Source organism: Lichenostomus cassidix, chromosome 5 (assembly GCF_008360975.1).
Source record: "Lichenostomus cassidix isolate B80296 chromosome 5, HeHo_3.0, whole genome shotgun sequence".
Classification (NCBI taxonomy): Eukaryota; Metazoa; Chordata; class Aves; order Passeriformes; family Meliphagidae; genus Lichenostomus; species Lichenostomus cassidix.
In genome coordinates this window covers 56,942,076-56,959,805 of record NC_139486.1, presented here as the reverse complement: position 1 = coordinate 56,959,805, position 17,730 = coordinate 56,942,076, and the positions used below count along the sequence as shown (strand labels likewise).

The 17,730-nt window shown below is 42.8% G+C and overlaps 1 protein-coding gene across 3 annotated transcripts in view; it reads right to left on the bottom strand.

Annotated features, from left to right (window-relative positions):
• NAV2 (neuron navigator 2) overlaps positions 1-17,730 on the bottom strand; it is a 194,214-nt gene that overhangs the window by 36,690 nt on the left and 139,794 nt on the right. For all 3 annotated transcript variants that reach the window (XM_085063238.1, XM_085063239.1, XM_085063241.1), the window contains 5 exons: positions 11,779-11,917; positions 6,416-6,707; positions 4,834-5,536; positions 1,113-1,580; positions 73-138 (listed from right to left, as the gene is read on the bottom strand). In XM_085063238.1, coding sequence (XP_084919364.1) covers positions 73-138; positions 1,113-1,580; positions 4,834-5,536; positions 6,416-6,707; positions 11,779-11,917 — 1,668 coding nt within the window. The remainder of the gene's footprint in view (positions 1-72; positions 139-1,112; positions 1,581-4,833; positions 5,537-6,415; positions 6,708-11,778; positions 11,918-17,730) is intronic.

Here is a 17,730-nt window from a genome sequence, read left to right as displayed (position 1 = left end):
ACAATTTGCTTCACTGAGATGGGCAACAAAACCTACAGCCTTGAGCAAACTCCTGTCCTGAGACAGCATTACCTGTCCTGTCTCCTGGGCAAAGTATTTCGGCAGAATTTGGGGCTAGCAGCAGGGGAAGAAAGAGGGCTAGAAGGATCAGTCCAACAAGACAGAAAACAAAGAGAAGGAATATTAGAATGAAAAGATGAGGGAACAGAAAGGAGTTATAACAAAACCCAAACAGAACCCCAAACTGTCAGAACATTATATTCAGGTGTTATTTTCTGTTGAGACAGAGCTACAATGATTTTGCTACCTGAACTCATCATTACAGAGCAGCACATAGCTGATTTCCAGTGCTGGGAAGGGTTCTACTGCCATCTACAAGAGGTCCCTCAGAGACCACTGCTGAGTTTACCCAGCTCAGTGTGCCACCAATCCAGCTCTGATGCTGAAAAAGCCCTGTTCCCTCCTCCCTGCTCAGCCTCCTCCCAGCTCCTACCCTGTGGCCACACAGATATCAGTGAATCTCATTGTATACAGAGCTGAGGAAGTGATCAGCTCGAAATACAGTTCAGCTGATCCTTCTTCACTTGGATCCAGCTTCCAATAGGATTCACTAAGCATTCACATGAATGCTTGTACAGCAACACTGTAGGGAGCAACTGAAGATGGGACAGGACAGCAGAGAGAGGCTGAGAAGGGATCAAGTGACTATGGAGGTGGGGACTTGTCTTTTCAGCATCACCTCCAGTTTGAAAGTCGTCAAATTCTATAATCAAAAAGCTTAACAGGAAGCAGTTGAATTTTCAAATCAAAATTGGAGGATATTTTGAATATCATTATCAGCTCAATTAAAAGGAGATCTTTGGAATGATAACACACACAAAATTCAAATATTAGGTACCATATGGTAGCAAAAAAGTCGCCACATTGGCTACCACAGCAGATTTAAAACCTCTCTTGGTCTGAACTGGGCTCCCTGCCTGGAACAGCTTATCTGTATGTTACTAGATCTGTATGTATTACTAGATCTGTATCTGCAGCATTGGCTACTGCTGCCAGGGCTTCCTTCCCACTTGAGACACAAACACATGGAAACAAGGCAAAAACCCACCAACCTTTCAGACAACGTGGTCTTGACGCTGTTGGTTCGGACGAAGGGAGTCAGAGAATCATCCTTGGAGGCTGGGATCAAGCCACTGGAGGAGTTGTGGCTCAGCCCCCCTGCACTGCTCAGGGAGATGTCGATGGACTCACAGCTGGTGTGCAGGCTGCTGACAGACTGGTAGCCCATGCCATCCTTGCTCACTGCAGAAGAGCTGCTGGCGTTGGTGCCCCACGTCAGGCTGTTGGAAGGAGCCGAGTGGGCAGAGCTGGGGCTGGAAGCCAGCGGAGATTGGTTCAGATCTGAGTTTTTACCATAGAGGGGACTGCTGCCCCCACTGCTCAGCACACCACTGCCAGATGGGGAGTCCAGGTTACCCTGCTGGTTCATGGTTGCGTGAGGGTTGGAGATGACTACTGAGTTTTTCATGTTTTCAGCTGTTGTGAGGGGAACTTGTTTGCTAGGCTTGCCACCAAAAAGTCTGTTAAAAAAGGAGACAACATGAAAAATACATCACATAGAACAGCAAACACAAGGATATTTTGTATCTAGACCTTATATCCTCTTCAAAAAAACAATATTAAGTACATGATCCTAGATTGGACATATGCAACTATACATTTATAATCTCCTTGTGTTCACTGTCCTTTCAATAAAGCTGCCCAGAGAAAATTACAATAGCTTCACATCTATCTCAGGTGTGTCTTCTCTGAATCATCAAATGCTGCTTTCACAAAGCTAAAATACAGCTTCACAGAACTAAGGAATAATCACATCATCTTCTGTTCCTTAAGGAAAAGGGAGACCAGAGAAACAATCTGATGTATGAAATACTAGGGGTTGAAAGCTTATGAACCAGGTAAATTCTGTGCAAATCCTCAAATGCTCTGCACAGAAGAAGGATTTGCTGGGATGCAACAAGGTACTCATACCAAATGCAGGCTCGTTTCATTCCATGAGCCAAGCTGGCTGGCAACTACTTTTTTTTCAGTGGAGAATGATATGTTACCTGCTTTTTGGCACGTGTAACTGGCTAGTAAAGAACTAGCTGAGCTCCAGAACTAGGGGAGGGAGGGAGGAGGCTGACTGCAGCATCACTGCTGCCTGTGATGCAGCTGCACTGCCAAGGAAGGAACGACTCCAGTTCCCTCATTAACAGTCAGCGGGAAATGAAAGTGCCTTAGTAGTAAACATGCTGCAGACTAGATTATCAATCATTCCACAACCAATCTTCAAAATGAGGAAGGAAGTGTATCTTCCACTCCAGCTTCAAACATCCACCTCAAAATGTTTCTACAATTTCTGCCACTTATCTCCTCTAACTGCCTTTGGAACCTTAGTTTTCCTCCCACGTACCCTGCAAGGATTTGCTTTTTTATTATTCACACTGTGGAGTGCTGTGGGTGAAACCTTCCAGAACAGAGGACTACAGCACTTCTATAGAAGCATTGCTGATTACCTGTGGGTGGGTGTGCACCAGGCTGAACTTCCTCTGCTTTTGAGTATGCCCAGGTTGTTTGACACAGGGACACAAAGTCCAACAGTTCCCAGAAACAGAGGCTGTGCTAGAGCTGGGCACCTGCAGCACACGTGGAGTGAGCCCAGGGCTGCCCAGAAGCACTGGCTGTGCTGCAGGGATGCTCCTGCAGCTCCAGAGCCTGGAACACACCTGAGCTGGGTGGCTGCTGCTGTGTACTTGCCACAAGGCACCTGGACAACACTTCCAGCTGAGAGGGTGGGTCTGTAGATCAGACATAAGGAAGAAATTCTTCCCTGTGAGGGTGGTGAAGCACTGGCACAGGTTGCCCAGGGAAGCTGTGGATGTCCCATCCCTGGAAGTGTTCAAGGCCAGTTTGGATGAGGCCCTGAGCAACCTGGGACAGTGCAAGGTGTTCCTGCCCATGGCAGGGGGGTAGAAGAAAATGATCTTTAAGGTCCAACCCAAACCAGTCTGATTCTATGGCTTTGAGCAGCAATACCAGCTTAGGGTGTTCCTGTTCCTGTACCAGGCACACAACCTCTTCAGCTGCACTGGGCAAACCACTCTTGGAGAAAGGATCCCAGAGCTTAAAAAATCCCAATCACCCACACAATATGTTTACAAGGCTGCTTTTAAGCTACTCCCTCCTTATGACAGCATGGAAGTTACATATATCCACAGACTTATAGGTAAATCTGTATCATGACAAAGGTATGGATTCTAATTCACTGTGTAACACCAAAAATTTACAGGGCCAAGAGGATATATGCAAAAACAGTGTGTGCAACTCATCTCAACTGACTATGAAATTTAAGCTCAAAATTTTATTTACTGTCATACTAGAAATCAGTAACAGGCAGATGAGGCCAAATTCAACTCTGACGCATTTCAACACATGACAACTTAAGAGAGGCTGGTGAAAATTCAAGTGTGAAATTGTAAATCAAATGAGGGAATAGTTAAATTGAGCCTCAGTGTCTGCTCTTTGAAGTTTCATGTATTTCTAATGTAGCATTTCGATTACACAGCCAGCAATGCAGCTTCCTAGCAATAAAAAAATTCCCAATCAAATTCCTACCAATGTGTCTGAGGCACACTGAAATCACTGAAAACACTGAAAATCTGCATTTCTCATGGTGTATCCTACAGAAATGAAAGGCCTACTGGAGTTTTTAAGTAGCCCTTGATGAAAATTACATGTTCCAAAGGACATGGCTATTGATGACCTGGTACAAAACAAAGTATCTTGAATTATCCTCACACAGGCTCTTCAAACAAAACCAGCCATCTAAAATCAGTTTACAGCATCAGCCTAAGCTGCCATCACAGCCATTATGCTTGCAGTGGTGCTTCAGATGGAATGTGGCTTTCTCACATCACTGGAAGCAGGATGATGGAGCATAACTGTATGGATATTATGGGCGCCACGACATAATGAAATGCAAAACACTGCAACTTGAAACAGACAAGCTACTCAAGGTCAAATTCAATTGAGAAATAATATTAATAGAACTTTGCACCAATATCAAGGCTTTGATATACACTGCATCAACAAATCAGCTCCCCACCAACTGTATGTTAATGTTAGAATAGTGTGGGGGCTACTCTTGGAGAAATAAGAGACAGATAGGATTTCTGTCCAAAAAATAGTATAAGAAAATTTAACCCAGCTTACACAGTAACTTTATTTAGGGTTTTTCTACACTGGCTAAAATGTTGAGTCTTGCAACATACTGGCCTAATCCACACAACTGAAAAAAGAGTGCTTTGGGTTAATCTAGGTACGGCAGGTCAATGCCACTGACATGATGAAAATCTGAGATAACTCTCCTGTTGTTGGCTTACATTTTGATCCACTGCTGGAGTATTTCCAGGTTTGTTACACATTCATCTGTGCAAGAACTCTTCAGTAACCTTCAGGTAAGAAAACTCCTATTCCTGTAATATCTGCATGGATGAAAGCCTTCAGGTATGATTTCTTTAACAAAGAGACTCAAACCGTGATTGCCAAGCTTTCTGCCAGACAGGTTTGGTTTTTTCCCAAACGTTAGATTTTTGCTGCTGACCCATGATATCCTGCAGGTTCCCAACACTGGCCAACCTATTCACATGAAATTAAATGCAAATACAAAGCCCTTGGTGGAGGACACTAAAGAGTGAGTGCTGCACCACACCCAGCCAGGCCTGGCTGGAAGAGTCCTGCTCACTCAGCTCCCGCTAACACCACTGCACAACGGAGGAATTTGTTGCCTACCTGCGCAGAGTGGGAGAGGCCACATCGGGGTACTTGACTCCTTGCTGGTGGGTACTCTGAGCTCCGCTAGCAGCAGGCTGGGATGCAGGGTTCACTTTAACAGAATTACATGAAGCCACGCTTTCGTTGTCAGACGAAATCCCTTTCTCTTTATCAGTCTGATTGACTAATCCTGGCAGGGAGCTTCCAAGGATTACCTTGGCAGGCTCTCTGATTTTAGGGACAGGCAACCCGGCTGACTTGCTGCTTATGTTGGAGTCTATGCTACTGGTGCTAGATCTATTCCCAGCTCCACTTCTGCTACTGGATTTACTGGGCCGGGGCAAGCTACGGTACTGAAGATTAGTTCGTGCACTAAGTGCTAAGTAGCCATCATCCTGGTTCTGGGAGCCATCCACACTAGTCTTCCGACCAGTGGTCCTACCCATGAGTCCAGATGACTTGGGGATCTTTCCCAAGGTAGCCGATCTACTGGTGAGAGTTGCCCCACTGGCAGTGATTATGGTCATGCCTACGGCCGACCCGCTCTGTTTCTTAAATCCAAATGTATTAGCATTAGCAGCAGCTGTCCTAGAGTTACTTGTGGGAAGCTTTTTGGATTCATCACCACTGCTGCGTCCTGCATCTGATGGGGAACGTTTAACATGTCCAGCTTTAGGAGATAGTCTACCCTTTTCTGATACCTTGGCGTCATCAGTTTTCCCTACAAAAATAGAAAAAGAATTCTAATATTTAATGACTTGAAAACATCAAGCAAATGATGAAACTCAAAGCAGCATGAAAAGCAAAAGCGTGTTAGCCACTGGAGTGTGGTTCAAAGTTATGATCTAGTCTGCACTGAGCTTACATGCCACTCTAGTGAGTTACACATGCAGACTTGCCAAAGAAAGTATGTGGTGTCTTTGCCCTTGAGAATATGAAAAGCAGAACAGTCTTACATAATAGTGACAGGTAAGAAAAAAAGTTTCCCTCTGTAGCTACCACAGATTGATCATTTTTACCATTAGACAGTAGTAGTGTTAGGCTGTTAGTGTAATTTCCCCTAAAAGGCATTGTTCAAGACAGTATCTAACTTTAACTTTTTCATATACAATGTGTACAAGACCTAATAAGAAGAGACATATTAAATTATATTGCTTGACTATGCAAGTTCAATCCATTTTCATTCACACATCTGCAAGTGCTAAATAAAATCATTAATACAATCACAAGAAAAGCCAGAAATCATGTTTAGTATAAACGAACATGCTTGTTTAGTAAGGGGGGGGAAAAATTGTATGTTCTTGGTTAACAGTGACTTCAAAAACTAAAATTATATTATTTATTCTTCACATAGCAGTAGCTTGGCTTAAGACCAGAGTTGTCACGAAAACAACTGGCAGGGTTGTACCAATCTGAAACACACATTTTCAAAGGAACAGAAATAGAAATGTGGACCTAAGAGATGCTGCTTAGGTTAAAGCAGTGCCTGAAAACACAGACAGGATTGCCTGAAGTTCAGGTTCTGCCTCTGCAAAGCATTTCAACTGCTTTCACAGCGAACACACTTTTTGGCTTGTTTACATCTCCCGCCTCTCCTCACCTGTTCCAGGTGTCTTTAAGGTGCCCGAGGTGGTGGAAGGTTTAGGCCTTGGTGTGGTAATGCCAACCTGAGCTGACATGCCCCTCCGCCAGGAGCCCGTCTGTGAAATAACAGTGTTCTTCCTACCAGAGGTGCTTTTATCTGACTCGTCTGACACATCAGAGGGATTCCGCCTCCATTTCGAGCCCGGCTCCATTTTTATGCCGCTGTCAGATCCCCCGTCAGACTTCTTGACTTCATCACTGGACCACAAGGAATTCCGCTCCACTTGGGAATGCTTCTCTGCATCAGTCTAGAGCAGATAAGGAATTGCAAGACAGCTTTCAGAGCAAGTCCTTTCAAGAAGCTTCAACAGTAAGAACCATCAACCGGATGAATCAGCTCAGGAGTCATCTCTGAGTACCAACAAACATAACATGCCTTTGATGAAGAAATGTCACAGCAAGAAATTAACCCCAGCAATGACACATTTTTCTTGATGTGCTTTGTGAGAAAAATACAAAAAACACAACAGCCATGCCCCTTGGAATAAATAAAGGGGAAAAATCTCCACTTGATTTATAAAGGACATATTCAACTCCATGACATTTACAATCCTCCATCTCAAATTTCTGATAAATCCTTTTACTGCAATGCCAAAAAAGCATTTCAAACCTGTGCAGCCAGCTTTCCTTTGTTCCTGCTGCTTTCCTATCTCTTGTCTGGCAATCTGATCTCCAGAGCATGAGGAGGCAGCTTTTGGAACTGATCCGAATATGTGGAATGCTGTTAATTCTAACCAACTTAGTAGAAGGTCACCCAGGAACTGAAGCAAAACAAATCCCAAAAAACTTTCTAACAATTCTCAAGACTGGCTTAAATACATAAACTACCTTCGTTTTCAATCTATATGCAGCTCTTGCAGAGTGTTTTTTTCCCCTGCTCTTTGCAATCACAAACTGATTGTGCTACCAGTCTCTTTTGCAGAATTTAGCTAAGCTCAACATCAAATAGAAAAACTTCTCATTGGCAAGCCTTTGCCAAAATCTCAGAAATGCTTAAATTAAATCTCTTACCCTACACATATGTGCATATTTTATATATTTGTTATATGTATGTGTGTATATTTTATATATGTATTAGCATTTTCCATTGCTAATGATTTTAGCAATGGAAATCTTTCCGAATTCTGCTTCTCCTGTCAAATGCTGTTGATTAAATTTGGTAAATTTGGTAACACCGCAGCCAACCATTTTGTGATCAGGCACAAACGACAAATAACCACACATTTGACTCTGATCAGGATAAAAAAATTCACAGCTGAAGTGCTCTCCAACCACTACAGCACCATGAAAGAGGCTGACAATCCCACACTGGGCTGTGCAGCTCCCAAGTTCAGGCTGATGAATTTTGGTGAGGTGTTGAGTGCCACCTCTGCCCTGCAGCCTCAGCAGAAGATGAATGTGCTCAGAACTGTGCGGTAGGTGAAAGGAATGATTTATTTAAAAGGAAATTATTTTAAATATCCCAAGGCATTATGAAGTCCACAGTCTTTATTCCCTCTGGATAATCAGAAAAACACAGCACAGGAGAAGCTGCAAGATTGTTTACCATGCTTTTCAACTTTTAGTTTGAAGTTCCTAAAGCATGTTTTAAGTTGGTGACTTTTCCTACCAGATCACACTATTAATACTACAGAACTTAGGGGAACTGTGGTTGAATTTCCTCTGCTTTTTACTGTGATCATTTTTATTTTTAAAGCCTGAAAAACGAGTTAAGCCATCTGTGTGAAAGCTGACACCACATATCCCAATGGCCTTTCTTCAGTCAGGGGAAACAAGGCTTGGGTTATTTATCTACATATTGAGTCAAGCATTTTAAATTACAGATTTAGATAATATTATATTCTTATACTTTCCTCGTGCTGTTCCAGTGGTGTTTCCCTGCCTCCCCATTCAAAGAGAGCAACCCTGCTTGAGAGGATCTCTGCATTCTAACTCCCTTCTCTTCCTATGGCTGCCAGGTTTGGGGCTGGTGGGTTACCTTTCTATTCCTGACCATCAGTAGGTGTGCAATAAATTCACAGTGTGACTGTTCCTGTGTCCTGTGCCTCTCCAAAATCACTGTTTCATGCAAATGTCTCCTGCATTCACAGATTTTGGAAGAGAGCACAGGCAAGAAGCACTAAATAACCAACCAACAAAACCACCTCACATGATCACTTCAGCATCTTGTTCCAGATCTTGTCTGGAATTGCGTATTTGCACTGTCAGTGTTCAAGAGCAAGAAATACACCTACTTGCTAGCAAAGGGCTTATTCTAGTTTTGGCTGACAGGAAATATTCCTGTACCTTCCATTTCCCCTGCCCTAACCTGTAAGGTTAGCACAGTCTCCACAGAGAGAACAGCACTGCAGGAATCCCTCTGCCTTTGCTCTCTTCCATTTCATCCCACTCCTACACCCACGGCCAAAGTTTTCCTGTAGCCTTTGAAATGCTGCACCTCCACCTCTGAAGCCCTCTGGCCAGAGCCGTTTCTGTTTAATGGTAAACACTGAGCAACATGACTAAGGAATCAAAACCAAAACACAGTGAAACCTGGCTTGGGGATTGCAGCTGAAACCCCACCCACCTGGAAGGGTGAAAGTGGAAATACTCTTTGCTGGAGGTCATGGCAAGACACAGTGAGCAGCAGCTGGGAGCAGAGCCTGAACTAGGATTTCTCAATTTACTCCTACAGTTTTGTAAATCTGCTCCTGAAGCTGTGAACAAACCAAACCCATCTTTACTGAGAAGTTGTCTTGATACAATTCTCAGGGATGCTGCTCTTTTCTATTTAAAGGAACCTTTCCATCTTCATGATGGTTTTATCATCACATGAACGAGTTTATTACTTGGTCTCTTTCTATTTCAGTTAAATAAGTTATTTTCAAATGCTCACCAGGTCCTAATTTCTCCTTAAAACATGTGTACAATGTGACTTTAAAGGCATATTATAGGTAGTGCTGTGTAAAAGGTAACTTAACTAATTCTGTGCAATATAAAGGAAAAATATTAGGGCCTGAAAACTCATATAACTACATTAAGTGGTTTGGTATTTGGCATAATCACAGCAGGACATGGGAATGTGGTATAGCAAATTCTGGTTGCCATCACTATCTTGTTCAGAAACAACTTGCAAACATCCTCATTGCATTGTTACACAAAGGATCTACAGCTATGAATGTCTCTGAGGATGGAGTTAATATCATACTTAAGTCCTGCTTCTCAAAGAAGGACAAACTACAGCTTCTGGAGCATGGGGTACTCAGCAGCTCTGAAAATCAGCTTCTCAACAGTTTTTTTCCTGCTACAACCAAGCCTTCCTCTGCAGAGCTGATTCTGCCTGAGCTACTGATTTTATCAGCACACAGACATGTTCAGGCTCTCTCCCTTTGATGTTGCTGCAGTATTTGCCTGGACTCCCAGCTGCACATGTATTAGGTTTGAGCTCCCTCTTTAATTATCCGCAATCCAACTTCTGCACCCTCTCAAAGAGATGTGACAGAATCACAGCAGCTCTAAAGTGCCTTCTGTTTAGGAGAACCCTAGGAAGGAAAGCTCTTAACCCTCTGCAGATGTGTGCCAGTCCTTGGTGGCTCACCAGCCTGGGCACTGGCCATCACTGAGTCCCCCAGGGTGAGACAGAAAATGTGTGTCTGCAGCATTCACTATGCCATGAGCTCTGAGGTCTACTCCAGGCAGCAAAAAAATCATCCCTGCAAGCTACACATTCCAGCACTCCAAGGCGTTTTCATTCCCTTGGTTGACAAGATTCAGGTAGCTTGTTCAACCAAAAATGAACTGTTTCATGGGCAATAATTTGCAGATAACAGGAATACCTGGATAAAGGTTGTCATTTGTGAAAACTGAGGAGAGAAGCAGGTCAGAGACACACATCAAAAACCTGCAAACACGACTTGTACGTTCTTGGCTCCCAGCTTCCTCTGCCAATAACTACTCTATTGCCTGAACAAGCTCCAGCTGCTTTTCTTCTGGTGTCTGTCTGCACCCTCTTGGATACTGTAATAGTTGTGGAGGAGGAAGAGGAGTTTGTCAACACAGATTTTGATCTTTCAGAGGTGTTTCCAAGAATCTGATCCATCAGAAGATAGAAGTCATATGAGCTTCTATTTTTTTTTCCTTAGGTTAATGTTTAGTCACGTCTCCCTGAGTCTTCTCTTTTTCCCCCCAACAATATTACAATGTTGAAACAGCAACAATTGTCAAAAAATACTTCTAGCTGTCCATCTTACTCTCTGTTAGCTACTGACAAACATGCTTGATAGATCTTAACTCCTCTCCACTTGTCTGGGACTTGTATTAGCAGCTCCAAGTGATAGGCAACCAGAGGCTACCTGGAAACCCTTGGTGTGGCCTCAAATATGCACTGCATGGCAAGGGAACAAAGACAGCTCTGTGCTTGCAGCACAGCTCTGCAGACAGCAGCACTTCACAGCAACCACACGTCTGCATCAAATCTGACGGCAAAACCGGATTTAGGGTCCACTAATGAAAGGGACTGGAGAAGATTAGAAGAGGGAAGAAAGAGAGGAGCAGGTCGTGCTGACATCCCTCTGCTCTACCTGCTGCACTGCCAGGTCACCACATCCCAGTGGCTTTGGCTCACAGCACCCGAGTGCCTCGGGCAGGGTGTACAAAGAACACAGCTGGACTCTTTAGTCCTGCACTTTTCCAAACAAAATCCTATGTAATTGGTTAAAAACCAAAAAAAAAAGCTGTTAATATTAGTGCAAATCTCTGTTACACAGTTTATTTGATCAATGAAAAACTGTTAGATGCCTTCACTTGTTCTACCCTCTTTGGATGTGTGGTGTCTAAGCACAAAATGTACGTGTATCCTGCTGGTAAAGGATCTCACAAAATGCTGCCAAACACAGAAAGCCCACAGTAACACACTGCTCTGGAAATGTAATAAAATCCATTTCATTTGCATAGCAAATATACTTCTGATAGAGGCATAAACAACATTTAAACTTTCCTGTTGACTTTGTTAATTATATTACTTAAAAGAAAAACATAATGCTTTTTCTAGACCTAAAAAAAAAATTATATAAAATCCCATTTACAACAGTTTCCTGTGCAGCAGTACCTCTAGGAAGGCAAGACCCAATTGTTGTGACACCAGCACAGCAGAGATGCCACGGGTTCCACCCACAGAGGAAATATTTGTAAATGCCATGGACAGCAAGGTGGTTAATACTGATACTGTGCCTACTGCAGGCTGGCTGTGTGCTCAAGTTCAGCCAACCTAAAACAACTACACCTCCTGCACAGAGAAAATAAATAAATATCAGTGTTAGGTGTGTAAACCAAAGCTCTTACCTGTGCATCTAAGTTCTTGCGGGAGGAGGCAGGTGTGTTGGCATAGGAGCTGATGGAGGAGCTGGTGTTAATGTCATCTGTGCTGAGGTTATCTATGGTGTCACTGATCCCACTGCTGACAGAGCTGCTGTCATCCCAGCTGCAGGAAAAGCACAACAGAGGTAGAAAGCAAGGGTCAGAAGACAAGGTATTATAATAAATATTATAAATAATAAAGGTATTATTTCTACAACTCTTAGCCGACTTGTGGTTGCTAGAAATGGTGTTACACAGACCTGGAAAATAACCTGGATCTACCACCAACAGCATCACCAGCCTCAAAAAGCTTCAGTAATCGAAAATTCAGTCCTTCACATGGTACATAACCACCCTGAGCTGCACCACACCACACACTCTTTTCAAGAAGAAGAGCTACTATTCAGGACTGCCTTCTTCCAGCATGGCATAGGTTCAACATTTTCCAGTAAAAGAGAAATGTGTAACTGGAAGTTTAGAACAAACAAAGCACCACACACACACACAAAAATGGCCTTGCCTGAAGTGGTTTAAGTGTTAAAACAGAAAGAATCAAAATGACCTAAAAATGGAGCCAGATGCTCCAACTCCTAAAATGTCTCCAAAAGTTAGCTGCCCAAGGAAGAGATTTATAAACTGGCTTACAAGTGCTCCATCTCCAAGAACAATGAAGCTGGGATTGAAATATTGTCTTGGAAAGATCTCTGTGAAGACATTTCAGTCCACTGATGGAAATGCAAATATTTATGTATTTATATATCCTAGGCCATTTGCAAAAGGTAAGAGCTCATCACCTGGCAGCTCTCTGGCTATTTACAATATTAGCTTCAGATTTTGGGAGCTCCAGATTCTCTTCCCTATTGCATTTCTATTTCCTTTACAAACTTGTAACAAAGAGATTGCCATGAGGTTTTTGACTGGGGAGTGAAAGTCATTCACAAATTGATAGACTGAATAGTTAATATATGCATTTAAGTCTGGACTGTGTGGTGAGTAAAGAAAGACAACCTATCTCTGTCTGTTTGAACTTTATTCATTGCTTCACCACTGATTTACTATAGCCTTAATACATAAATTTTGTCAGCTTTGAAATGAAAAGCATTTCATTTTTGCTCACTTAGCTCTACAGAACACCCACCTGCATGACTTTTAATGATGCCTTAATAATTTTAATTGCCTTTTCTTACTTGGGAGTACCCTGCTCACCCCACATCTGTGTAAGGCCCTTGAGGGAACTGAGCACAGCTTGAAGGGGAGCACAATTTGCTGAACCCCAGATGAAGTGTGGCCATGGGGACACCTCCTCTGCATGTCACAGGAAGGGTTATTGCTGGCAGCTGCTCCTTGTTGCCTGCTCTGTTCCCACTGAAGGTCCTCAGCAGTGTTAGGGGAGGGAATTGAAAAACTGGAAAAGGATTGAAAGACTTTTTTGAAGCACCTTTTTATCTAGAGCAGGCAGTTAAATATCACAGGGCAAAATCTTGAAAGCCACATTACTTGTAAATTTTAGTTTTGAAAAACAGGTGCTATGACTGCTACTTATTTCTATAACATAAAGCAATTACAATTCCTAGATTTTATAAGTCTACAAATAAGGTTACAAAACAGGAAATAAGATTACTGACTAAAAAGTATGCTTCTCATTTTCTAAAGTTTTGGGCAGCAATAAACATATTTTCTATTTCTGAACCTATAATAAAACAACAATCATGACAATAATAATATCAATAATGCCAATGCTTTCCATGTTCAACAGTTTCACTTCCTTCTTATGGAGATAGGTCAGTGGGGAAAAAAAAAAAAAAAAAAGACAAGTAAAAAAAAAAAAGTATTTTTGCTCGTTGTGACTCCTGGTCCCATCTAAAATGCATAGAAACAGAAACATTTTATCTTCAAGCACTCACAGTTCTTAAACTACCAATGGCCCCAGTTCATCAGCATCTAAAGAATGTGTTTAATGTTAACCATGAGTAGTTTTTCTGGCATCAGCCAGTCCTGTTGGCTTCAGCTGGGCAATCTAAGGCAGTGTGAAAATATTTGAGTGCCCTTGTGAACCGGGCCATGTGCCTGAGGACAAAGGCAGGAACATGCACCTGAATACATTGACAGCTGTGCCTTCCCCTGGTGTGTCCTGGGCTTAAAGTCCTTGATGTTCTGATGGAAACCGTGAACTCCTCCAACTCTGTGTTTCCAAGTTTACTAATCCGTTAATGAATTAAAAAAGATTAGCTGTTCTGAGGTCTGCAGACAGATCTCTGGAGAGATTTTGGGTGCCACAAGCCAAGCAGCCCAGCTCTCGTGGGCATGCTGGTGATGCTGGTGCCCAAGCTGTGCTGACAGGTAGGATGGGCAAACCCACATTATCTGTCTGAACCCAGGTAGCTTTAGCTTCATTTCATAAATATCACTTCAGTAGAAGGGTGGGAGTGCTCAGTCACTGGCTAGAAAACACAATAGGATGTAAGAGAACAAAACACCTTAAGAAATTGAAAATAACTATGCAAACCTACATAAACAATTATGAATGCTGCCCTTTGGAGTAGCGCTAGAGAGAGTTGATTTTAATGCAAGCTGCATGTAGAATTCCCTGAACTCTCTAAGCTAGATGCCAACACAAGCCACTTTATGAGCACTCAACATATACAGCTAAAAAGGAATGCAATGAACCCACATGTTGTGTTTCAGGCTGTGGCTCCTCCAGGGGACAGCAGCTGTCACCAAACTGAGGCATCTCTTTGACACTGTTCTTGAAACCACCCCAAGCCCTCCATGTAAATTAGGTCATTTTTACCTGGATCCAGTGCCTTGATGGTTAAATTCAAAAGTGAGGAAGCAGAATAGGGCATCTAACAGCCCTAATTATGGTGTTCCTGGCTCCCAGAGCCAAGATAGCATCTTTGTAATTTAGCTGGTGCAATTAATAATTCCTGATGTCAGCAAAAGTCTACTCAACCATAACCTGAAGCTGGAATGTTTGGGCTTTCCTTTCCCTATTTGATCAATCACCTGAAACTTTACCTTGATTACTGAAAATTACAAAAAAAAAAAAAAATTAAAATCTTAAAAGTGTATTTTACATGAAAATTATACAACCACCCACTTAAACCCCATCCCCACCATCACTTAAAAACTCACAAGACACTGCCTCCTGCTCTCTGTAAAACCAGACACCCCAAGCACCTTCCTCTGCCTCCCCAGCTCACTCTGCTCACCCTAATGCATCATTGCTGCCACAGATCGCCCACCTACAGCACCAGATCAGCTGCTCAAAGCTGCTTTTTCAAACAGGTTTGCAAAGCTGTTAGGCTCAGACTTGTATTTTTCCATGGTCTATCAGCACTTTTCCATCTTGCATAATCATCCTCCACAGAATTGGCTCTTCTTTGTCAACTTGGACAGCATGCAAAGTCATTCTGTGATCCTCAGGACAGCCCCTCTCGCTGCAGGAATCTTTCCCCTTTGCAAGGGAGTCATTAAAATCCTTCTAAATAAAGCTATTGTTGAAGGGTGGAAATGCACCTTCTCTGCTGATGGGTGTGGATTTTAAGTTTGTTGGATCTTCACTCAAAACTAAAATTCCAATGAGCTGCTAAAAAATACATTTGTCCAAGAAAGGGCCTTGGGGCTCTACAGTATTTCAAGTGGAAACATGGCAATTATCCTCTTCTATTTAAAAATTTAACTATTTATAAGTTGGTAGGTGAACAACAACAACAAAAAAGATCAAGGTACAAAACGACTGAAACATCACAGCATCTTCAAAGATTTAAAAAGAAAAATTAAATGTGCTATACCATGAGATAGCAAATACCACAGTCTGCACTGTTTCCTTCTAGGATTTCCTACAATAGTGGTAACTGGGCCAGAAATCCAGAAAACACACAGAAACCCTTGCACGGTTTTCCTTTCAAACTGTTCTGAAACTGAAACATATCCATTTGCAAAAGAATGGATGGAAATTTACTTTGAGAGAAGTTAATTTAATTAATGTGTTTTACACTGTTATTAATCACCCAGCTCTCCTATGTCTCCAGTTACTCTCTTCTTACATCTAACTATAGGTATTTTAAAATAAACCACTTTGTTTCTTACCAAAAGAGGAGCCCAGGGACAGGACTGTTACCTTGAAACACTCTGTAAAGCCAGCCCAAGAAAAGTAAACCAGGAAAAATTAATACAGATCCTTTCCAGTTGTTCTCTCTGGAGCAGAATCTAATCCTTTTAATGGCATTTTTTGGGGCAGTGTTAAAGTGCTGCAAGTGTGCTGTGAGCTATTCAGACGTTTTCATGTTTAGTGACTACTGGGGTTTCTGCCAGCAAGCTAAACTGCAGCTCTCTGTCAAGCTCTGTTTAGAATTCATCCAAGATAAGGTTTCAGGATTTACATTTAAAATACCTATTTGTAAAGGGAATAACTCACAGAACAAAATTAATCAGTGTTGAAAAAGTTTGGGTAAGAAAAGATTTGGAGAAGCTAGAAAAACTGCACACGCTCTTTTCATTTAATCTTTTTATATCAGTGCTAATAACCTTATAAAAATAACACTGGATTTTATTTTGTCCCTTAAAATCTAACCAGGAGTTTGACCGAACCATTGACAAATTCAAACACAGCTGAGCACACACATATAGGAAAAATCCACCTGATCCCAGGGAGTCAAAACACCCTAAATCTTCTAGGAGCAATTTGATTTTCCACTGAAACTCATCGAATCCTGCTGTGAAGCTGCAATTCCCTCTTCTTCACCTGCAGGCTTTGCTCAGAGCCCCTTCAGCCCGTGGCTGTCTGGGGTCACTGAGGCAGCAGGCAGCACAACTGTATTCACTTGCAAAACGCCTGACTGGTGGAACTTGTTTTTTTGGCCATTGTTCACAACCAGGGCTCCTCTGGTACCTCCACAGCCTCGGGGAAGGGGAGAAACCAGAGCAAGACACTGCATGTGACCCAGGTGCTGGAGGAACTCCCAGCAAGGGCTGCAAGATTTCCTCTACAATACTACAACCAGCTACCAGCCCTTTTTCCTTGCACTCACAACATATAAACCAGATTTCCCCACTTACTGTTCTGTCTGGAGACTTACAGTGTTTGTGAAGTTGTTTACAGACCAGCTCTGCACTGGGTGCACAGAACCCAGCAACATTGCCACCTCCCTGCTTTGAAGGCCATGGGATTGATGCTCATCCCTTGTCACTTCTGTGTCACTACAGTGACTCCAGTGAAAGCTGGAAACAAAATCAGTGTCTTCATATCACAGTAAGGTCAGTGTTAAATCTCAGTCATCACGTCAAAATAACATGCTTTGTTTGTTCTGCCTTTGTTTCTATGACAGTAAGAAGTGCTGAGAAAAGTCTTCTAATCTAAGAAATCCTTGTTTACATGCAAAGCCTCAGGTGCCTTCCAGAGAATAAATCCCTGTAAAGTGTCTGTGTGACAGCAATGGACAGAACAAATCCAGAGGTCAGGCCCAGGGAATGTGGTGATGGACCAGCCCAGCTCCCTGCAGTCCCCCAGCGATGAGGGAATGGGGAGGAGGCTCCTGGCAAAGATCTGGCTGTAGGTCACTGAAAAGTGCCTCCTACTCCCTCTCAGCACAGTCCCAGCCCAAACAGCTCCTTGCTCCTGGCTTGCCCAGGGGATGGAGAATTGTGGAAACCAAGGATTAGACCGTGCAGGTTTCCTACCCATCCTTACTCACCAGTACTTCTTTCTGACTTCTTATTTACTTCTCCCCCAAAAGCAGATACGTTGGATCACATCATTTCCTCACACAAAGACACAATTTAAGATTTAAAGAAGGGGGAAGCATCCACTGAACAGGGTGACAGAGCTTCTGACACCCACCTCAAGCTCCTCCAGCACTGGGCTGAGCTGGTGAGAGCTCAGCAGCTCACCAGCACTTACTGGTACCTGGCAGCTGCTTCACCAGGGGCTCCAAA